At 35.7% G+C, this 25071-nt stretch overlaps 1 protein-coding gene across 1 annotated transcript; it reads left to right on the forward strand.

Annotated features, from left to right (window-relative positions):
- The first annotated feature begins 9533 nt into the window (after positions 1-9533).
- Positions 9534-11041, forward strand: LOC149263732 (uncharacterized). Its single transcript, XM_089390077.1, has 2 exons — positions 9534-10171; positions 10261-11041. Exons 1-2 carry the CDS (start codon positions 9534-9536, stop codon positions 11039-11041), a joined length of 1419 nt encoding a protein of 472 aa, XP_089246203.1.
- Positions 11042-25071: the final 14030 nt, after the last annotated feature.

Here is a 25071-nt window from a genome sequence, read left to right on the forward strand (position 1 = left end):
TAAACCTCTTGTTTTACCTTCTGTTCTCCATGCTTTCCCCAAAAACTATGATCTATACTTGCCGAGGTTCGATGGTGAAAGTAAGAATGTCAACGCTGAACAACATGTGTAGAATTTTGAGTCTTTTCTAGACCTTTTTGAAGTTGATAGCGAAGATGTTAGTATAAGGCTTTTTGCTCTTTCTTTGCAAGCTAAAGTGAAAAGTTGGTTCAAAGCCCTGCCTGATGCGAGCATCTCAGATTACTAGCAGTTTGCCAAAGTTTTTCTCGACAGGTGGATGATCGGACAGAACCTTTTCTTGATTGTAGAAGAGTATAACCAGCTGAAAAGACTACCAGGGGAGACAGTACAACAGTTTTTGGCCAGATTTAATCAAGTTTATTATTCAATGCTAGTTGAGATAAGGCCTACTCCTAGATCTTCTCTCTTGCACTATCCGGGTGCCTTTGATCCGGAGATGGAGTTTCAGCTGAGAGAAAGGGATATTGCAACACTTCACGAGATGAAAAACAGTGCAATAAATGTAGAGGCGCATCTGCTGATCCGATGGGCAAGGTTGAAAGAAGAAGCGATGACAAACATAGATCCGGAGGAATCAACATCTCTAGAGGTGAAGCTTGACATTTTGGTAAGTGCAGTAGAAGAGATGATGCAAAGGATCACCCCAAGAAATGATTATGATGTTCAAGCTCATGGCTCGCTAATTGAAGAAGAACAAGTTGTTCATCTAAAACATTTTGTTTCTTATCCTAGTTTTCATAGATCTGATAATGACTGTTTTGTAGATCACCTTGGCAAAGAAAGAACTGTTGATATGACCTGCATGCTTGATGATATGTTTTATACCGATGATTTGCCTCAGTTTGATCAGTATGATGATGATTATGTTCTCCAAACAGAAGCTAATCTTACAGACAAATCAACAGCTAGTTTGTGGGAGGAAGAAGTTCATTTTCAGCAGCTTGAATACAATGTTCAGCCATCACATATCAGCTATGACAGTGACGAGGAAAGTGCAGAAAATTTTGAAGTAAGTGAAGGATCTTTGCCTTTTTGTTTTGATTCATGTCAGTTCATCAAATCCAATTTCCATGCAATCAGAAATTAGTTGTCAATAAGTCTTGATCTGGACCATCTTGATGGCAATAAAAACCTTGTTCAAAACTTCTCATATTCAGCTTTGTAGCCCTCGAATGCCATTTATTGTCAAGTTGCAGATGAAGACATGAAAGCTGACTCATATGATCAAATGATACAAGAAGATTCCCTACCTTTTAGTTTCGAATCATTTCAATTTTTGAAGGGAAATTTGCATAGTACATCTTCAGTGAAGAATGAGCAGCATGTAGGCAATCATGTAATCACATTGGAACCAATAGAAAACGGTTTACAGTAGTCTTTCCAAGTTTTTCATGATCCAATAGCTGATGTTTTGGATGAGGTTTGCCGTCAAAGTCTTTCTCCATTGACTATATGTGAGCTTGAAACGTATATTGATACAAACTTGATCCGGCAGCAGGTTTCTTTGTCATTTTCAGCAGAGGTCTCGTCATAAGGCTCAGATCAAATTTTGCATTCATGGTATGAGGAAAAGAGAAGTAATCCATTGGATGAGCTAAGTTCCAGTGTGCTTGAATTTCAAGATCCTTATGTAGTGTTTTTGGAGGCGGATAGAGAATTCATATCATTCAACGGATCTGTTTCTAAGTTATCATGGGAGTTGCCTTTCAGTAGTTCTCTCTTATTGTTCATAAGCGAGCACTTGCACAGAATTCAAACAGCAGACGGGATACTTACTTGGTTGCATTGGTTGTTTCATTTCACTTGATCAGGTGATGAATGAAACTGTTAGAGTAGGTTTTGATGAATAAGCTCCCCTTTGAGCATCATTTTCAGTTTGTTGGTTTTGTTTAAGTATGGCGTCAGTTTTTAGTTGAGTCATGAGTCATTTGTGAATCAATTTTCAGTCTTGTTGTTAAGTTAGTTTGTCTTGGTTTTCAGTCATGCATTTTAGCTTGAATTTTGACTCCATTGCCCAATGGATGAAGGCATTGTCTAGCTCTTCCAGAGATATGCCGTTCTTGGCACCTCCAAGGAGCTACCATCCCCATTGGAGCCAATGTTAGTGTCAGTCTTTCTAGCCTTCCTCCAGTGATCAAATATGCTCTTAGAAAGTGGTCTCAGAGTGTCAAGGTCAAATTTTGTCATTTCGGTGAGTCTTCAAGCAAAATTTGGTCACTAGGCATTAGTTCTAGCGTTTGATTTCACTCCTTTCAAAGTTGCCCAAATGTCAGTCTATGTCACTATTCAGCTGAGTCTATAATCATTCAGAGGGTTGTCAACGTCATGTCAGGTTCCAATGGGTCATTTTACACCTTGTTCATGCTTCAGTCAAATCTCTTGTTCCACACATCGGGGTAGGTTTTACTCAAAAGATGTTTCAGAGCAATAAAAGATGAATTTTGTAAAACTGAGAAAGATTTTTCTTCACAACATGCCAAGGAAGAAAAACCTCCTTCACTTTTTACACAGCTATAATGGTTTTTGAGAAGTGTCAAAAATACAATCGCCTGAGGAGAATTGATGCACCTCTGAAGTGACCTTGGGAAAATCAATTTTTTTCCTATCTTGGTTGGTCAAATAACTTTCTTGATGAGTAAAAGGATAACTAGACAAAAATATCTTTCCAATTAGCTATCATGAGCTCAATTTGGAGTTGAGGAAGGCATTCAAAAGTTGACTGGAACAGCACTCTGCCTTGAGGCAGCCTCATTTGGCACATTTTGACCAGTCTTTGAAGATTTGATTTTAGACAAGGCAAATGAACTCCAAATTGAAAAATTCCAACTGGGTTGGAAAGTATACTCAAATACCTTTCCAACACGCTATCACAGGACTAATTTTGACATAGGGAAGGCCTCCAAAATCCTCCTGCAAAAGTGCGCTGTGCATTGGGCAGTGAGCTGCGCATTGGGCAGTTTGCGCCAGTGTAAATTTACATAGGCGCTGCGCATAGGAGTGTGCACTGCGCACTGGGTTTGCGCGCTGTGCATTGAATATCAGCAACATAGAAATTTGGTATATGCGCCCGGAACACAACCAAATTCATTCCAAGCTTGCAAATAGGTATGTTATTGCTGCCTAGTAATGTTAGGGTGTTTGATATATGTTTCAAAGATGGGATTTGATGTATTGGGTTTTGGGAAAATGAAACCCTAGGTTCATAACAAAGGCATCCCTTGAGTTGTTTTAAAAATATGTGGGTGGTTTAGTAAGATTTCCCTCATCCTCCATTGATGAAAAGACCAGCTCCTTGCTCATTTGTGCACCCTAGTCAAACATTCCAAAGAGCACACATTGTACTTTTCTCATTTGTCAAAAGGTGACTGTTTTGTGTCAAATCATTGAAAACAGAGCATGATTATTATGGCATGGTTTGTTTGATGCTGTGGTAAACATACTAAAGTTTTGAGTATACATTGAAATTGACTCTGCCACACTTATATCACTCTCTATATCATAGACATCTTGACACCAAAGCCATGTTAGACACAGATTCAGTTTATGAGCAGGAGGTAGAAACTGACCGGGAGACTTGGCTCGAGAGGGTCAACATCCACTTAGACAAGTTGTTGGCAAAGGCCAATAGAGACAAAGACATGCTCCGTCACATGAAACATCATTATTGGGCTCGCATGCATGTCAACAAAGCAAAAGTGAAGATTTTGAAAAAGAGGTTGAGCCAAGCACTAAAACGGTGGAAGAGGTCGGATCCACTTCGAGTTTTGGCCGAAGCATCGTTGGCTGAGCATAACACATGATAGAGGGTCTTCACTCCGAATTTGAGCGAATTCGGAGAAAATTTTGTCATTTTGAAAATTTTGGTCCCTAAAAACAAGTTTTTTGGCTCAACGCGCAGCGCGCTACCCATAAGATTGGGAGGTCCAAATCACAAATGGTTTGCATTTTTGGATTTGTCATGATGAAATATACCTGCTCAGCTATTGCCAAGGCATTTCATCAAGGATTGGGTCCCCAAAGGGTCAAAAAACATGTAAAAAATGACCTCACTGCCCCTTGGTGGACACACAGGAAGCAGTCATGGGAAAATGAACTTTTGGAGGGGAAAATGGACACCAAATGGGAAAATTCCACTTGGGTTGGAAAGTAGACATCCAGGGCTTTCCAACAAGCCAACCTAAGCTCAATTTGGATGTCGGGAAGTGCCTCAAAATCAACCTAAAAGGTGCACTGCGCGTAGAGATCAGGGCGCTGCGCATTGAGGATTTTGGCCAATTTTTCACCTTCCAGCTCAGAATTTCGGCCAGTTTTGACCAGTTTCACCTCTTGATGTAATTTTTGGTTTTTCTTGATGTAATTTGATGTATATGATGTAATTTTGGTACTATATTACCTATTCTAGATGATTCATTCACAAAATAGCAAAAATTTAATGAATGAATCAGTTTCCTAGCATATAGGGGTTAGTTGTTTGACTACCTAGTTTTTAGTTCCTTGTTTAGAATTGGTTGAAACAGCTCCTAGAAGGAGGAGCTCGACCCCTAGAGGTGAGGGAATGAGGTTAGCTTGATCGATATATGTAAATTTTCATTCAGTAGCACAGGTTGGACTCTTGGGGGAAGAGGCTTTGAGACTTTATTGTACATTTTACTTCAGCATTTTGGCAAAGGAAAGACCAGGGTTTTGCAGCACTATTTGGAATTCATGTGGCTTTATGTCTTGATTGTGTGCTTCTTTCAGTACTTGTAAGTTTGTTATGTGTATCATTTTCCTTCTCTCATCTTTTGCAATTGAACAAATGAAGTGTTAAGGTAGAATTCATAATCTCTAATGCTCTGCCTTTAAGTTTGTTTGATATCCTATGTTTTCATCTGTTTAAGAAGAATCCTTGAGGTTTTCTTGCTCTCCTTAGCTCCTCACCTGTCTGATCTATTCATCTCATTTATTTTAAGGCATCAAACAATTGCCTACCTTGCTCCAATCAGACCTCTGCAGAAACTGTGTCTCATCCCCGCACCCAAAAATGCATTTCCCTTTGATTCAACAAAAACCCCAAAAAATCACCTTTAAACCTCTGCACTTAATACCTAGCCTAAGATTAGTTATAATTTTAGTCATCTCGAGCCTCATTGATTATATTTTTCCAAGATTGACCCAGAGAGAGCCCTTTCCTGTCCTCGTAGGGCTAGCTATGAGGCTGAGCGTGGTTTGATGTTGCCTTGAGTTTTGCCTTCCTCAGCCTGTGGAAAATTCGAGCGTTAACAGGGAGGGTGCTCGTCTTCACGAGAGTACTTGGCCCCTCAATCTGAGGTTCAGGGGAAGCTCAAAAGTAACCGTAACCGTAATTTGTGTTTATCAGACAAGGTAATTTCACTTTGTTTGCTGATTGTCATTCTTAGTGCATTTTTTCTTTCTGAGTACCTGAGTGTTATCGTTTTTGAGACTTAAAGAATATCACCTTAAAATTTATCTGATAAAATATACCAGTCATTGTGACTGCATCCGACCCTCACCATCAATCCAGATGGTTGTTAGGACTTCCTCCACTCACTGTGGAGAATTTGCCAAGATCCACTGACTCAGATTCTTCATCTTCAAGGAATCAGTCTCCTAAATTTCACACGGGGTCTATGTGGACAACCGACAATTTGTTTATTTGATTCAGCAACGACTAATATGAAATCCCCTATTCTTCCTGCAGAAGAATTCCATTCCTAATTTCGCTTGCAAGGCTGCAAGAGATTTTTGTTTGAAATCTTCTCATAATTGATGGAAGCAATAGATGTTACTATTGAAAAAACAGATGAGTCCAAATTAATATCACATGGATCTTTTGATGCACTAGTACTTCTACCTAAGCTAACCTTAACTAACAACAACTACAAGGTCATCTCATATTTATTAGTGTTGTGAATGACAATTTAGTCTCAAACCTTCTGCTCTTATTATTATTTCACCATCGAAAGTTAGCCTTGCTAGATTAGTTCCCTCATTCACATCACATTATTCTTTACATGACTTTTGTGTTGTGGTGATTTGATGAATTACAGGTACTACTATCATAGAAATAGAATCCCTCTATTAATATTATGGAGCCAGCATTGACTACAAATGCCATTCCTTTGCTACTGAATGGTTCCACTGATATTCAACCACTACTCCAGATAATCGATATTGGTTCTGTTACATCATTAAAAACAACATCCTCACACTTTTGCATTACTCTATCTGATGGAACACATCAACACAAGACTTTGCTACCATCAACATATAGCCAACAAGTTGCATCTGAAGACATTCAAATTGGCTCAATAATTCTGCTTAAAAAAGCAGCTTGCACGGTGCTTCAAAACTCCTCGTAAGGCCCAACATTTGAATTTACCCTTTTTTATTTTTTGTCTCCTATATGCTTCCTGCATTACACAAAAAATCTTCATTAATTCATTTCTCATTTGTTTACATAAGGTCCATCCGAGTCGTTGAGCTTGAAGTTGTGATGCGCTCAACAACATTGACGAAGGACTCATCAACACTGCTACATGCAAAGGCAGGTACATCCCAAGTTAGCTCTTCATCAACAGAAGATACCTTGCCCTTTGTAGTTACTCCACCAATTATGGCAACAACTACAACAATTCCATTCACGACACTCAATCCTGCTCAAAAAGATTGGTCAATCCAAGGTAGAGCATCTGCAAAAACATCATTGAAGACTTACAACAATGTGCGAGGGTCAGGAAATGTTTTTGGGTTTGACCTTATCAATCGTGATAAGGAAGAGACCCACCTTTCTACATTTGCTGAATTGGTTGAATCTCTTTACAATCTAATTCAAGTTGGGCAGCTATACATTGTCTCAAATTGCACAATTAAAGAAGCAAATCCAAATTACAACCACCTCAAGAACAAATGGGAGATTTACTTGTTTTCTGCTTCCACTACCAATCCATGTCCCATAGATGATCCAACGTTTCCTTACCAGAGCTTTCACTTCAAAACTATTACCGAAATAAAAAGTGCAAGTCCAAATACGAATGTGGATGTCATTGGTGTTGTTACTTCCACCTCACCTGCATCAACAATTCGACGAAAAGACGGAAATGAAACATTAAGGAGAACACTCATATTAAAAGAAAAGTCAGGTTTTAGCATTGATGTAACATTATGGGGAGACCATTGTGACTCTATAGGACAAAACCTTGTTGAATTGTACTCTTTCGACAACTCACCAATCCTTGCAATCAAAGGAGGTCATGTATCTGAATTTAATGGCACCACAATAGGGACGATATCAACAAGCACTCTCATCATAAATCCACAAGTTGAAGAAACTCATCAACTACATGCATGGTTCTGTGAAACAGGTTATAGCTCTTCTTCTCCATCTTTGAGTAGAAACTATGGTGTTGCTTCGAAACGTGCCCTACCACGAAAGACGTTTCATGAAATTGCTGGCATGCAAACCTCCGATAAAGCAATATGTGTTTCAGTTCGTGCAACAATAACTGCTCTTCACATGGATGACTTCTACTTTCTAGCATGTCCATTAGATTTCAATGGAAAACAATGCATGAAGAAGGTTGTGGAGCATTATAACAATCTTTGGCATTGTACAAAATGTAACGGCGACTTCCAGGAATGTGACTATCATTACAAACTTAAAATTGAGCTACATGACCACACCGGGCACCTGCAGAATGTCACAACTTTCAATGATGCAGAAAACAAGCTCATGGGCAACACGGCAAAAGACCTGTTCCTTCTTTCTATCGAACCAACTAATCTGCAGGAAATTTGTGGCCGAATTTCAAGATGCCGCTTCCTGCCAACACTTTCCATTAAAGCAGATTACTTCAATGGTGTTCAACGCTTGCAACCAATACTGATAAATTCAGAAGAAATTCAATATGCATCTGCATGCAAAGAATCCCTCAATGACATTCAAGCAATATCCACTTCAAAACGACCTGTTGTTCGCCACCTTTGAAAAAAAAATTAGGGTCTCTTCAAACACTACTGTTTTTACATAAACAAACATTTATGCACAACTCATTGTTTCATATTGTTGTAAATTACACCCATGTTATTGTGATGCACATTGTTGCTGCAAATACTCTCTTCCAGTTATTCCAAAATATGTATGTTTACCACTTTTCATTTTACATAATATAGATATCGACATTTGTAAAGACTTACTACATAATTTTCCAGTTCATTGTTTACATGTCTATACATTGATCTCTTGCTTGCTAATATATTCATGCTATCGTTCAAACTTGTAAAAAAAAAAAAGAAGAAGAAGGAAGAAAAATCTTGGTTATCTTGCTCCTCTCGTCTCAATAATAGATGCCAGAATAACATATGATTTTATAGTACTCCTAATTGCATATTTTTCCTTCTACCTAATCTACCTACATTCACTGATGTTCAAATAAATTTTTTTTTTCTAAAACTTGTAATACATTCTCCAAACATGCAATACTTGTTTATGAAAACTAACACTATTTGTTTGTACTTGTTTAGATATGCCAAAAAACAATCAAAATGCGGAGAAACACGAGAGGCGACATCTTCTTTATGCACAGCAAAAGGATACAATAAATGCATGGCGGCGAGTACTTTATAAAAACCACAACAACCCTACTACTCCCTCTACATCCCTTCCCACCTCAAATGCTCTCCCAACTATACAAACCAACCCATCTCACCTTCATCAAATCCAATATAACCCTCCCCTTAATGAAGAACACCGTCGCTTTCGAGAAAGGATTGATGAACTTTATAGCATGCATGTTTGCACAATATGAAAAGAAACATACCCAGGAATGAAAACAAAGCTTTTACACGGTAGGCTTTCTTGTTTTCGTTGTGCATCATCTAAATCCACCAATCGTTTTTCTGAACTAAACAACATGAACCCTGGTGAAAAACCCTATGTCCTTCAACAGTTAACACAAGTTGAAGAAATGCTCATTGCACATGTAAACCCCATTCTACAAGTCACTCATGCTCGTGGTGGTCAATACAAATATAGTGACCATACAATTAGCTTCCCTCAAGACATCACCACTATTGCAAAATACTTACCCCGAATGATTTCTGACTTAGACATCCTCATTGAGAAAAGGCAAAATCCATCTGAAAAGGCTTATGAATTCTTCGTTTGCAAATCACGTGTCCTTGCAGCCCTTGAATACAAAACAAAAAATGGCCCTTATTACTGTGATGTTCAATTCAATTCATTTGCTATTTTTGCACTACCAAATCACCCTACCGATATTTCTTCTCTTCTCCATAATGTAACCACCTCCTCTTTTGAACCCCATCAAACCAATATTGATTCTACTTATGATACTGATGTCATGCTACCTCCATTAGAAATCCAACCCTCTTCTTTTGTTCCAATACTCCCAAATTCAAGTACTGAGCTTGAGCACATTTGTAATTATTTGCACTTGACCCATTCAAATTCAACAAGCTCTATCAATTGGCCTCCAATATCTTTACCAGCTATGAATGAATACAACACCATAGGCCTCTTTGCCATGGCATTCCCCACACTCTTCCCTATAGGCATTGCCATGATCGTGCAACCAAGACTTACAAAAGTTGAGATGCATGAATATGCTTTACACTTGATGGACTACCATGATAACGGATTTGGCCAACACCCAAGATTCCGCTACTATCTTTATAACATTCTAATGCGCCATCGTAGCCAAACTACTGCTAGTGTTTTTGTGAAAAAGTACATCGAGTACAACTTGCCAACGATGGTTTCAGACCTACGACAGTGTCTTCGTGACTGTCCAGATTCAAGATTGCCAGAGCAAGTAATGCGGTTCGGTTCAGGCCTACGGGGAACATGGTCTTTCTGGAACAGACGACGATCTGAGCTGACTGACTTGATCACGCAAATAGGAAGTTCAACATTCTTTTTCACTCTCAGTGCAGCTGATACTAAATGGCATGACTTGCACATGATCATGCCTGCCAGTGTTCCTTCCAATTCAGTCAACCACTTCCAATGGAAAATACAAAACATAATTAACAACCCACATCTAACAGCCCAATATATGCATTGCAGATTTACAGTTTTTCTCGAAGAAATCCTGCAAAAAGGCCTCCATGCAGTAGACTATTGGTGCAGGTATTTTTTAATATCCATTTCCTTCTACATTAATTTTCTACATTGCATATGTATGTTTTAACGAGATTTTACCTTCATATTATATTTAGATACGAATGGCAACATAGAGGATCTGCACACATTCATGGCTTCCTCTGGCTGCAAAATGCACCAAACATGGACACAATTGACTGGAACAATGCATTAGAAATTGCTAATGCACATAAATATTTCGACCACTACGTAACTGCCTGGAATCCACGTCAAGTAGAACACCGAAATATTCCACTTCACCAATCAACAATTCATAACCCATGTCTTCTTGACAGAGCATCAATATTCACATCCAATGAGTTTGAAGACTATACAGAGCTTGTCAACCGCATTCAACGTCATACAAAGTGTCATGAGTCTTCTTGTCTTCGCAAGAAAGACAATGTACTTAGCTGCCAGTATGGAGTACCGTGGGAGTTGAAGTCCACATCTTCACTTTTCATTGATGATAAAGGTCATAAAACCTATGTCCCTGCACGCAATGATGAAATATTGAATATTCACAATGCCGATCTACTCTCTATTTGGAGAGCAAATGTTGATTGCCAACCAGTCCTTTCTCACCATGCTGTGTTAAAATGTATTTCAAAATATGCAGCAAAATCAAAAACAAGATCTGAGAGCTACCATCAAATGCTATCACGACTATCACAAAGTGCCATTCCAGAAGCACCTACTGTTGTTGTTATCAGAAAACTCCTTACAGAAACCATTGCAGATAGAGACATTAAAGCACAAGAAATATGCCATATGTTACAAAAGCTACCTCTTTCTCTCAGCAGTCGTACATTTCGGTCTTTGAATGTCAACAAGACTGTTTTCAAATGCATTTCATAAGATACTGAGAACCCTGGTTTGACACCAAACTTTATCCTTGCATACATGAACAGGCCTGTCTCATTGGAATCACTTCCCCTCCTTGAAGCTTCACGCTCATGGTCATATTCTTCCCAGCGAAAAAAAAACCAATGGAAACACATATTCCCACCAATGATTGTACATGTATTGCCCCGTTACAATGTCATTCCTTCCTCTGATGATCCTTCTTATGCCACCTTTTGCTGGACTGAATTACTATTGTATTTCCCCTTCCAAACACTCCCCAATGATATTGGTTCAACTGATGCAGAAATTATTGCACAATGGGAACAAAAAAAGGGTACATATACACCATGGCATGTCCATCGAGAAATTGAAAACCGACAAACCCCACATACTGAAGATCAAACTACCCCCGACATCCCTCCTGATTCCATGCAGATGAATGAATGGCAAATCCTCTCTTAGCTGCACCCAGGTTACAATATTGCAATTAATGACCTTGACATGATTGGTTACCGCAACTTTGATGCCAACCACAATTGGTCACATAATACTATCCCTCCCCACTTGCAAGAAACTGCCATAAATTTCGTTGAATTCAACCGCTCAATGATTCAAAACCAACATCATTCTTTTTCCAACCTCCCCCAAGATCACACATTATCTCCTACCCAAAACATAGCCTTCACCACTATTTTTCACACTTTAATACCCCTTCTCCAAAACCCCCACGCAAAATCATCATACAAGGAACAGCTGGGACAGGAAAATCCCATTTGATTAAATGTCTGCACCATGCATTTGTGGAAAACTCACCAGCAAACAAAAACCCTTTGTTGTTACTTTCACCAACAGGCATTGCAGCTTTCAACATAAATTCCCTCACAATTCATTCCGCCCTTCGTATCCCTATCCAAACAATGCATCCTCTTGAAGGCCAACCACTCCTACAATTGCAAGAGCAACTCCATCATGTAGAGTACATTCTCATTGATGAAATGAGCTTCATTGGTCCAAGAATGCTTACTCGCATTGACGATCGTCTAAGAGAGGCATTCCCTCTTCACCGAAACGCACCATTTGGTAATCACTCAATTATCCTTGTCAGAGATTTAGGTCAGCTACCACCTGTAAAAGACATTCCTTTATACACTGGGACATCGCGTGGCACTGCACTTTGGCGCAACTTTGACATATTCATAACACTTTCAACTGTTTTTCGTCAACAAGGAGCTAGCCCATCCCAAGTTGCTTTCCGGCAAATACTCGCAAATCTTAGAAATGGAATATCTACACTTGAAGATTGGAAACACCTAATTTCAAGAACAAGTTCGTCTCTTACACATGAAGAGCAATGCACATTTGAAGAATCCATGCACCTATATGCAATAAACAACTCAGTTGTTTTGCATAATAAGAAAATGCTTAAAAAATTGAACATCCCAGTAGTGCTTTGCTCTGCAGAACAACAAAGGCAGAAAACTCCTACTACAACAGAAGATGAGCATTTGCCTGCAAAAGTGCTCTTATGCGATGAACAAAAAGTTATGCTCACCAGAAACTTATTGGTACATGCAGGCCTCGTCAATGGCGCACTTGGGAAGGTCATCTCAATATTTTATTCTATTGGTTCAAAGCCCCCAGAATTACCATTTTTCGTGGTTGTCGACTTTATACAATACAAAGGAACACCATGGGACATTTCACACCCAACATATGTACCCATTTCTCCCATCACAAGGGGTGCATGTTGTCAGATACCACTTCAAATGGCATGGGCTTTAACGATACACAAGTCACAAGGAATGACATTGGACAAAGCAACAATAGACATCGGCACCAAAGAATGACAAGGGCTAACGTTCACTACAATTTCAAGAGTGCGGTCATTGGTAGACATTCAAATCAATCCAGCATTCCCATTCTCACACATTGCACAAATGCACGAGAATCCATACCTTAAGCGTAGACAACAAGAGGAATCATTGCTTGCATCAAAATCTATGCAGGAGAATATACTCTAGCCAATCATACAACCTATTTTCCAGAATTACCCACATGGTAAACACCACTTGCTGCAATAACCAAATTTCACATACATTTGCTTTCTATTACATTTAACCTCATATGATTTTATATTAGTTTGAAATCATTTATTTTATTTCAAATATTCAAACAAAATATTTCCTGCCAAGAACAGCAAGGTCTAACATTCACTGCAATTTAGAAATTTCTTTAAAAATTTATTTATTTTACTTCAGCGCTTTAAAAGCATGCTTTCGTCAAACACATCCATTGTCACTTACAATGTTTTCTTTTTTGATGGAAACATGTATGAATATAGGCTATTTATGATTGTTGTATAAGTATTGCCAAGAAATTCAGCATCCTGCCCCAACAAACATTTCCTCTTTACCATTTTCGTCCAACCATTGAATTGTTAAAGAAGGTAAAAGAAATACTCAAGATAATAATTCACATCCATGAAAGTGACACACACAGGAAAATGCAATGTCAATTGCAAGAACAACTCTGTTGCCGATGCCATGCCCCATCATGCATATATAGCTGCTCATTGTCAATTACATCTATATGTAATAGAATGCTCTTATTGTACATATGTTTAGAAGCCAAAGAATACTTTCATTGTATATATGTTTAGTTATTACCTACCAAACATGTCTCTATGTGTAGAGCATATGTAAAATTTCAAAAAATTCATTGCAAAGCATGTAACTATCTCCTGTATAATTGCTTGTGATAAACACACAATACCATGTAAAATATTTAGAAGTATTCAATTGTAATAAGTCTAGTATGTTCCACCAGACATGATGCATAGTTATGGAGTGTCATAAGTGTTTCTGTACCTACAACTTTAATAGAAACTCAGTTTACATAGATTTGGCCTTTTGAGTGTGGTTTCTATTGTTTATGGAATGCCAGATGTTATGCTACTCACGTTAAGTTATCTTTGTTTTTGTTTTCAAATATGTTATATAGGAATATGTATACCTTACATGGGCTTCTGCAATGACATTTATAGAGTGGTTAGTTGTTTGTTTTTAAATTAGAATACATTTACATGAAATTTTCAAATTCTCTTCTTTTTTGTTTCAGTCGTGTCAGCATTTTTAAATACATGTGAATGAATAAAAAGTCTTGTGGTTTTCTTTAAGTATTTCTGCTTTGACATGCTGCTTTGTTCTCTTTCTCACTTCCAATATAAAGAAATTACATTCCCAGTCTGTTCTGTCTCCTATATCTTTTACTCTATTTCAGATTTAATAAACTGTACAATATCAATAGCAGTTGAGAAGGTGGCCCGACCTTTTATAAAAATTCAACAATTCCAACTTCATAAATCTATCAGCCTCTCTTTGTACCTTTTGGGACAATTGCTAGTTTAAACCGTAAAGGTATGTTGTAAGTTAAAGTTTAGTTATTTTTGTTAAAATAAAATTTTGGTTAAATAATAAGAATAATAGGTTATAAGGTAAAGAGAAAGAGGCTGTTTATTTTTTATATATGAACTTTTAAGGGAACATTAGGATATTGCTAGAATAAAGGACCTCTACCACCTTAATTGAAGTTATGATAATCAAATTGCTAGAGCAAAGGCATCACTTCCTATTAAAGAAAACCTTTCACTAGCATATGGGTCTATGTTCTCACATCCATGAGATTGTCTATAGTAGAGTTTGATGTCATCACAGAATTGTTGACACTAACCAACACCTCTAGTTGAAGTTGTGACATTCATTTGAGGAAGAATGGGAAATGCCAAAACCTGAGAAATGGAGGTTTTTGTCTCTTTGGTTTAGTCCCAATACCAAAAAAGAAATATAAATAACAAATAAGATTTGAAATACAATTGGAAGTTATCCCTTAGCTAGATCGTCATTTCCGAAGCCAAGAAAGGAATCCATCACTTTGTATGAGCATGCTCTAATTTGAAATTTTATAGGCCCCTCACATAGTCTACAAGTTGTGAAAAATTGGGTAGCTAAGCAATGGTTCTCCAAGATTAATGACAATAATTATCATTTTCTTCTAGCCAATGCTTTTTTTCTCTATCTCAGTGAACAAGTGTAAGATTTAATCTTTTGCTCTGGTCCATATTTTATGACATCTAGGGGACATCATTTGTCTCCAAGGTCCCTTAACTTCAATTGGAAAGAGGAAATAAAAATACCCCATTCTAGCTTAGATTGTTCCGTCTCTCTCTAATGTTTTAGCATGATTTCTCCCTTACCGATATTGGAAACAAACCAGATTGACTCATTGATTGAGTAGAGCCAAAAGGAAATTAATTTTATCATGCAAGAATATGCATGGAGGTGAATTTAGAGAAAGGAATATTATAGTTTTTACAGATTTATATAAACGATTAAAGCCACCATTACACAATATATTATGAGCATATTTTTTTTAAGTGCAATGCATGTCATTCTTCTGGACACTTTCCCAAATGTTATCCAAAATCCCGAGAGAAACAACCTCGCTCAATGCAGCAATCAAGAAAAGAACCTAAGTTCCGGAAGGTTTATAGCAAGTGCATAAATTATTAGTGTAAGGGGAAACCTTATCAAGGCCCCACTAAGAGGGTGTTCCCACTTCAAGAAATAATCAATTCAACATTGTTGGGAATCTAGATGGTTTAGTAAATCTCTAAGACATGGAAAAAGAAATTGAAAAGGAAAATGGACCAATAATAGAACCCAACTCTTGATCAGCTCATCCTAATAACAACATAGATCCATTTCTCAAATATGCATAAACCAATCCCCAATAGAAGAAAATTAAGTAGAGGATGATGAAGAGAATGAGACGGAGTTAGAGAAGGAAGAAGAGGAACTAGATGAAACAAAGGAGAAAGAAAGAAGATCAGATCAAGAAGAGGAAAAAGAAAAATATTCAGAAGTGTATGTCCCCTCTAAATATTTGTAGATCATTTTCCTTTTCCAAAATCTTGAAAAATGCTATAAATCCCTCCCCTCATCTCATAAGGAAAAAGAAATCTAATTGATATAAAATCACTTATAAAAAAAAAATGATTTTTCCAAAATCCTAAAAATGCTCCAGATCCTTCACGAAAACAAGTATAATTAACACCAAATAAACTATAGAGTAAAAGTGAATATCCTCTTGGGACATCACTCCATTCTAACTTTTTCTCAACTTAAATAGGAATTACAACTCACTATTAATAATTATGCTCTATTTCTATATTTTTCTTTCTAATCAATTTCTAATTAATATCTTTTTGTACCCGAGAATTTAAAAAAAAACAAACTTTTAAGAAAAATAACCTCTTAACATACGAGGAAAGAACTACAAAACATTGCACAAACACTATACATTCAATAAACACTATTTTTATATTTGTTATTACCTATATTATATCTTTCTTAATGTGACATTCCGCAATTTTTATTTAAAAAAAATAATTATAATAATATATTTAATTTTATTAAAATAATATAAATTCTACTTTATTTACTTACCTTTAAAATAATTTGATAGGTAATTTTGGGTGATTGAGAGTTGTATATGACCAGAAATAAGTCATAAAATCAATTCCTTGGTACACTGCTTACTTTATATCCATTCCATCTTTATAATATTTAATTAAAATAAATTTTGATATTAAATTTATTAAAATAATAGTAGAAATAAAAATATAAAGTTTTGAATATTTAAAATAATGTTTTTAATGTTTGAAAGTTATTAAATAGTATTTCCCATTTTAAATTGAACATCTAAATCTAAAATAAAATGTTATGGTTGAATTATTTTACGTTTCCAAATTTTTAGTTGGGATCAATAAAACAATGTTTGGTCAAATCTCGTTTTTATGTTTAAAATTCATTTTTAAATGTATAAATTGATTCAACTCTAGAATATTATTTCCACTGGAGTTTGGGAAATTTGATTGGAAAATGTGTCTAAAATGCCTCCAAAATATACAAGTTTTAAAGTATGACAAGTAAAATTGATTATGAAATTAAAAATGATGGCCAAATGAAATAATAATAATAATAATAATAATAATAATAGTGATATTTTTTTTGAGGAAATATCTAGGGAGATACACATGTTATTCAAAACTCATTTTTAAATGCATAAATGGATTTAGTGCCTTCGAAAATTTTTGGGGTACTCGAATTGTGTAGAGTTCATAGATAAAACTTATGATTCCAACAAATTTGTACTAGAGTTTGGGAAAATTTGATTGGAAGATATATCTAAAAAACCTTGAAAACATAAAACAACTATGACAAATAAAATTGATGATCAATTTAAACTTGATGACTAAATCGAAAAGTAAAATAATAATGATATTATTTTTTGAGGAAACATATCCACTTGAAAGGAAGTACCTCCAAACCATATAAGTTTTAAAGTATGACAAATAAAATTTATGATCAAGTTAAAAATGATGGCTAAATCGAAAAATAAAATAAAAATACTGAACGTCAAGGAGAGTTAACCCCATGACCTCCCAAAAAAAAGAACTTTTAGTGACGAGAACTTGACCAATTAAGCTAGCCCTTAAAACTATAAGAATAATATAAATTATTATAATACTTTTTAACATTGTTAAACAACTTTGTACCCTTTTAAATATTATTTTGAGTCTCTTTCCATGTATGTATCACCGAAATCTCCCTTTAATATCCCTTACCATGTATTATCTTCTAAATCCCACTTTATGACTTCATAGGCATGAATTGATATAAAAATGAAGGACTATTTTGAAGATTTAATGATCTCCTTTGAGATATTTTAAAAAATGTGATAAATTTTATCATAATTTATTTATAATTTGGTCTTGAATAGCTAGGGTTTTTTCTTGGGCACTCACAATGGTCCTTCCTAGCTTGTGCTATTGTTCCCACTAAAGTACATGAATGCAATTCTTATATTACTAGTTCCTTTAAAATAAAATTTTGTGCTAAATTTATACTCCCTCTATACCGTAAGATGTCTCATTTCCAAGTATAACCTATAGGGGAATTGGATTCTCCTTGAGTCATTGAATAACTTGAATCACCTTGTCCATAGAAAACCATTCTTATTATACCTCTATAATCCAATATGGTGTCGATAAGGATAAGGAAAAAGGTGAACCTTCCTCACCATACTTCCTAGACAAAGCATCGATTACTACTTTCTCCTTTCCCTTATTAGATTTGACCTCACAATCATAATCTAACATTTGATTGACTGACTTGTGCATCTTTAGTGAGGGCAACCAATGCCTTGGAATGTGATATAGGATATGATAGTCTATCTCAATCTAAAAAATTCTACCCAAAAAATATTGGTGCTTTGTATCAATGACATGAGGGGTGGTCATCCTCTATTTCTCATAAATGGACTTTCCCAAGTTGCAGTCACATAATTGTTACAATCAGTAACACTTGGTAAATATGTAAAATAAAGTAAATGATGGATTTGTTTGATCAAGTACAACCTCTCCAACTACATCACCTATGTATAAGTATACATGAAGTCTAATAGAAACTTGGTTGGAATTCCTTCCCAAACTCTAGTATTCTTAGTGTATGTGTGTTCTTCTTGTTGCCATGATGTAGCATATTCTTGTATGTTCAGTTAGGCTTATAACATGTGGCATAATTTCCTCCTTCATTTGGTTGGGAGATTACAACAACAAAAGCGAGGGAGTGGATTAAACCTGCAAAAAAAGAAAAAAACTAAAAAGATTAATATGCAACTAATGATATGCCCAACAAATATGTTTTTCGCGAAAAAAACTTGTTTGCATTGGAAATTTGATTGTGAATGTGAAGACTCTATGGAAAATTACAAATTCAAAATAATGATCATGAATGTTCATGGAAATTTCTTGAAGAATTCGCACATGGGGGAGTTCATGCTCATGGATCAAAGTTGAAGGAAAATGTGAGACCAAGGACCTGTGAATTCATTGCTCATTGATTTACAGTTGTGATACCACTGCATAAAAGAGGAAGAAAATATGTTCAAATTGATTGGTCTATCAAATGGAGCTCTATATAGACTTGAATTGGTTAACAAGAAAAATATTTGATGCACCTTGAATGTAAAGTTGGTCGACTAATCAATCTCTTCAATTATTTGGAATAATTCCACCATCGACGTATTGATGTGCACTTATGAAGTTGGATGTACCAATCAATTTACTGGTCACATTTCACCATACTATCAATGTATCAAATTCACCCTTAAATTCACATTGATCGAGTACATATCTAAATGGAAAAGTAATGAATGAAGTCCACACAGTGGTTCCATATGATTTTGGCTTTAAAAAATGAGTGATTTCATTATCAACATGACACAAAAATTGAAGTAGAACCTAGAAATATTTGAGGCATTGGGTCAAATTGAACTTGTAGCAAAGTTATTTAAAATTGATATTTAATACAAGGAAAATCCTCTATACTCTCATTATAAATGATTTTGTTGCAATATTCTTCCATTGAATGGATATTCTGAAGATGTTTTGTTCATAAAATGATATTTGAATACCCCTACTAAGGCACATTCAAATTACACAATTGAAATTTTACAAGTTTTCTAAGATTCAAGAGATGATGAAGATGAGCCCCTTGAAAAATTACGCATCACAAAAAAAGTGAATTCTTTTATGGCATGGTTCAATACTAACAAATTGGAAGGCATTTTTTCATAAGGACTTAGATTGCTCCTCCAAAAGCACTAGCTACTAGGTACATGCTTGGAAAGGGAGTGTATTTTGTTGATATGGTTTTCAAAAGTTTAAACTATTCCTATGCATCTTCCTCATCTCCAATTGGTCAATGAGCATGTTTGACCCCATTATTTTATTGGCGATTGACTTTGAATTAGTCAATGAAGACTCATTCGAGTCGATGGAGACTCATTTGACTTAATTGATTAATTTAATTTAGTCGATGGAGCCAACTTTGACTCACGGGTCTACTTCAAACAGCCATTTTTTAATTATTACTAGTTGATGTTCCATATATTTCAATAACTTCATAAGATATATCGAATTTTTTCATGGAGCCAACTTCGGTAGATTGCAAGAGAAGTTTAATGAGCAAGTGGGTGGACTTGGTATGAGACAACTAAATTGTTACATTGGCTTGATAAAAATGGTTACGCTAATAGTTTATGATGTGTGGTTTAAATTTAATTTCAACCTTTATCTTGATTTAAATTGGTCAAAGTTATGTATTTTTGTACAAAAATAAAAATAGCATGAAGGATATGAGAGTCAGGTTCCTATGGTGGAGTTTATATAATTTAACCAGAAATAGTTAGTCAATAAAATTGAAAATATGTTGGTGTTGGTTGGCTTCTCACAAGCATCTATTGGTATTCAGTCAACAATGATTGTAAAAACCATGAGCATGGTCTTATTTAAGATATGTACCCTTCATCTAATAAAAAATTTCAAAATCCATTAACAAAATAAAAAATTTATATAGCATAGAACAGGTACATTCATGAGAACAACTTTGACACAACAACATTGACAAAAAAAATTGCGTTAGAAGTCGAGTAGGTAACAATGTGAGAAAAAAACACAAAGAGTTGAATGGACATGATGATGATATAAAGAGAGTGTATGAAGTGAACACCCTCAGTATGAAGTTGAAAAACGGTACTTGGATTTTGACAAAGGTGTAGAGCCGGATGGTTAATATGGCATATTTTCAATTATTTTATATACGAATGAAAAAATCCCAGGAGTGACAGTCATGTGTTGGGCTTATCCATAGAGAAAGAGAAGAGATACCCCCGAATTGGAGAGGATTTTCCTAATGGTTCATGGTTGGACTAGCAATCCATATGGTGTAGAGAATGCATATGAGTTGAATAGTTGAGATATGCAAGAAGTGGACACTACACAAGTAAAAGTCATAGCAAGTCTCGTATAAGTGCATATGCTTATCTAGTTGTTGATTGTTGTGGCTAAGTTACATATGCAGAATGATATGTATGGTTGATGTACAATAAGAATACTTCTACAAGAAGTAGAGATTCAATACATTGCTACATCCTTACTCGATCCAGGCAAGGCATTAAGGGTGGGGGAGATGTTGTAGGGACGTTTTAGGCATATGTGTGTCATGATACATAATATGCTAAGTAAATGTGAGTAACACTTGGTAAATATTTAAAGTAAAGTAAATGAAGGATTGGTTGGAGTAGGAAAAACTACTCCAATGACATCACCTATCTATAAGTATGTATGACGTCTAATAAAAACATGGCTGGAAATGCTTCCTAAACCCTATTGTTTGTCATGTATGTGCTTTGTTGTTGTTGTTTCTATGATGTAGTTTGTTACGGTATATTAAGTTAGGCTACATCATAGCAATAAAAAGAACACACATGACGAAGAAGAAGAATAGATTTTGGGAAGGAATTTCAACCAAGTTTTTATTAGACTTCATTCATACTTATAGATAGGTTATGTGATTGAAGAAGTTGTACCCGATCCAATCAATCTAGCATTTACTTTACATATTTACCAAGTGTTACTCACATTTACTTAGTGTCTTATGTATAATGACACACATAGGCCTAAAATTCCCATGAAATAGGGCTATGAATCATCCATAATTTTTAACAAAAATATGATAGCATCCAATAATTCCTATGAAAACATGTAATATTTTTGGAGTTTGAGGATGTCACTGATATTTTATAGCCTCAATTTTCTTTGGATTTACTTGTACACCTGTCATACTGGCTATTTGATCAATGTATTCTACTTCAAAAGTGTCAAAATATCATTTGGAATGTTTAAGGAATAAATATTTATCTTGGAGTAGCTATGCGGATTTACTAACATGTTCCACATGTGCCTACTAACTCTTGTTATAAATTAAGACTCATCAATGTCTAACAAATACAATTTTGTGTTGAAATGGATGGAAAAATATTGTTCATAAGACTCTAAAAGTGGATGGTAATCTAAATTACGAAAAGGCATCACCAAAACTTGCAATATCCTTCATGTCTATCAAAAGGATATCTCGAAGATGCCTATATTCTTCATCCATATTTGTGTGTCATCATACATAATACACTAAGTAAATTTGAGTAACACTTAGTAGATATGTAAAGTAAATTAAATGAGCGATTGGTTGCAGTAGGTACAACTGCTCCAACAACATCACCTATGTATACATATGTATGAATTCTAATAAAAACTTGGATGGAAATCCTTCCTAACCCCTATTATTCTTCATGTATGTGTGTTCTTGATGTTGTTGCTATGATGTATCTTGTTTTTGTATATTAAGTTAGGCTACATGATAGCAACAACAAGAAAACACATACACAAAGAAGAAGAATAGAGTTTGGGAAGGAATTTCAACCAAGTTTCTATTAGACTTCATGCATACTTATACATAGGTGATGTGGTTGAAGCAGTTGTACCCGATCCAATCAATCCTTCAATTACTTTACTTTACATATTTACCAAGTGTTACTGTTAGGTCCCTATAACACTAGTGATTCCCCCATTGATATTGTCATTGTATCCCTTATTGTTATTATTGTACCCCATAGAATCCCACTATTGTTTTTTTTGTTCCTTTATATTATTATTATTAAGTCAGCTCGGTTATATTGTGACCCCTTAGACTCCTATATATAGAAAGGAGGTTTTGTCATTTCTATCATACAAGAATTGTTCATTTTTGTATTGTAAAGTAGGTTTTCCCCTCGAAGAGGCTGAATTCTAAGGCATTGATCTATCTTTTCTATCTTTTTGTGAGCTGGTTTCATAACATTTGGTATCAGAGCTTTGGATTCTAGGGTTTCACTGCTCCAAACAGGTCATCGTGAAATTTTCGCTATAGTTTTTTTCTGCGATGTTTCAGAAGAAAAAAAAAATCCCATTTGAGATGAAATCTTGTGGAACCTTGAGTCCGAATTTCATATCTTGTCTCACTATAGTTTCAGAGATATGATTTGAGGAAGTTAGGGTTTTTGCAAGACCCCTGAATTACATTCCAAACAGGTTACCTTGGGAAAATCATCATAAATTTCTCTCTCAGCATTAGATTGAATTGTTGTAAGAAGTTGGAGAAAGAGGACGAGCTTTAGTCTTTTGGGTACCACTTTCAAAACCTAAGGTTGAAACACGAACCCGTGGCACATTGTACAATTTCTCCCTACTGAATAAGTCTATACTCAGGTCATCGTGGGAGATTTGGCATAACTCTTCATTGGAGAATCCAATCTTGACTAGACTTATGGAGATAGAAATATTACTCAAAGGGTTACCGCATGAAGAAATTTCAGACCTTGGAGATCAAAAATTACATAAATACATCAGATTCAATATCAAGCTCCTACAAAGTGAAAAAAAAGGTGTGTAGTTTTTTTTAAATTTTTGCATAAGCTTGGTTTGAAAAATTAGTTTGAAGGAATTCAAAGGGAATAGTGAAGCATTATTATCAGTAATTGATGCCCTGGAAAAAGAAAATGGAAACATCTAGTAAGCAACATGAAAGCTCTAGCATGACTCATGAAGAAGAGCAAGAAATGCAACATGATATATCAAAATTACAAGACCAGGTGCAACAAATGTCACTCGGACAAAAGGTAACAAAATCTAAGATGAATGGTTTAAAGAAAGACGTAGAAGCTAAGATGTAAGGCATGGAAGCTAAGATGGATGGTTTAAAGGAAGGCATGGAAGCTAAGATGGATGGTTTAAAGAAAGGCGTAGAAGCTAAGATGAATGACGTGGAAGCTAAGATGGATGGCGTGGAAGCTAAGATGGACAACGCGGAAGCTAAGATGGACAATTTGAAGACATATTTGAAGACAGACTTGAAAACAAGCATGGAAGATTTGAAGACATATTTGACAAAGTTTCTACAAGAAATTCTTACTAATGGCGAAAGGGTAGTAAAGGAAACTCTGACGAGAACAAAATAAATGTTAGTCATGATTTCATAGACTCTAACATTGGATCAAAGAACCACCATGTTCCAAAGATCGATATGAGGAAGTTTGATGACAAGGATCCTGGAACATGGATATTACAGATGGAGCAATTTTTCGATCTCCATAATGCGCAAAACACACAAAAGGTACGCGTTGCAATGTTATATTTGAAAGCAAATCAGTTTGTATGGTATCGATGGCTTTGCCCTCATAAACAATTTGTCACTTGGGATATTTGTATGGATGAAATGATAGCACATTATGAGGATACAAAAAGAAACACTTTTTTTAGCCAATTGACAAATCTCAAACAAAAGGGTTCAATGATGGAGCACATTGAGGACTTCCAAAAATTGAATATAAGGGTAAAATATATTCCAGAGGAGTGTAGGATTGATGTGTTCATAGGGACTTTGAAAGATAACATCCAACATGAGGTTCGCCTTTGGGAACCAGATTCATTGGAGAAGGCATTCAGGTTGGCAAGAAAAATGGAATGCAAAATGATGGCAACAAGGAAGCCTACCACTCACAATCATAAAGTTGGAAGTGTTGCTACCCCTAGCCATCCACAACCTATAAGGTTGACACCACAACAATTGGAAGAAAAAAGAGTGAAAGGGCTTTGTTACAGCTGTGATAGAAAATACACTAAAAGTCATAAGTGTGTCGAGAAGAAATTATTTTACATAGATTGTGAAGAGGAGGAAAAAAAGGAACAAGAAATGTCAAAAGAAGAGGATATACACCAGGAACAAACCTTAGAAAAAGAAGAAACGAATTTGACCATATCTTGTAATCCATTGGCTGGAATTACCACTCCTCAAACTATTAAGATAGAACGGCATATGAAGAAGAAAAAGGTAATGGTGTTGATTGATTCGGGAAGTATCCATAATTTTATTCATTGATTTTCTTCCTATATCCAGCACCAAAGTGTCAAGTGATGGTTGCAAGTGGAGGAACCATAAATTACTCAGGAAAGTGCCATAATATTAATCTATCCATGGGAGAATATGTATTGAATAGCCCAATGCTTTCCATTCCAATGGGTGTTGTTGATGTTGTACTAGGAGTCC

This window comes from Pinus tabuliformis, chromosome 6 (assembly GCF_031772625.1).
Source record: "Pinus tabuliformis cultivar Carrire ecotype Pingquan chromosome 6, CPIR1, whole genome shotgun sequence".
Classification (NCBI taxonomy): domain Eukaryota; kingdom Viridiplantae; phylum Streptophyta; class Pinopsida; order Pinales; family Pinaceae; genus Pinus; species Pinus tabuliformis.

What these genes read in the sequence shown, in the direction of transcription:
- LOC149263732 (XM_089390077.1), top strand. Translation starts at nt 9,534, where the DNA reads ATGAATGAATACAACACCATAGGCCTCTTTGCCATGGCATTCCCCACA. An exon ending in GCAGTAGACTATTGGTGCAG is followed by an intron (nt 10,172 to 10,260) that starts GTATTTTTTAAT and finishes TATTATATTTAG; the next exon opens with ATACGAATGGCAACATAGAG.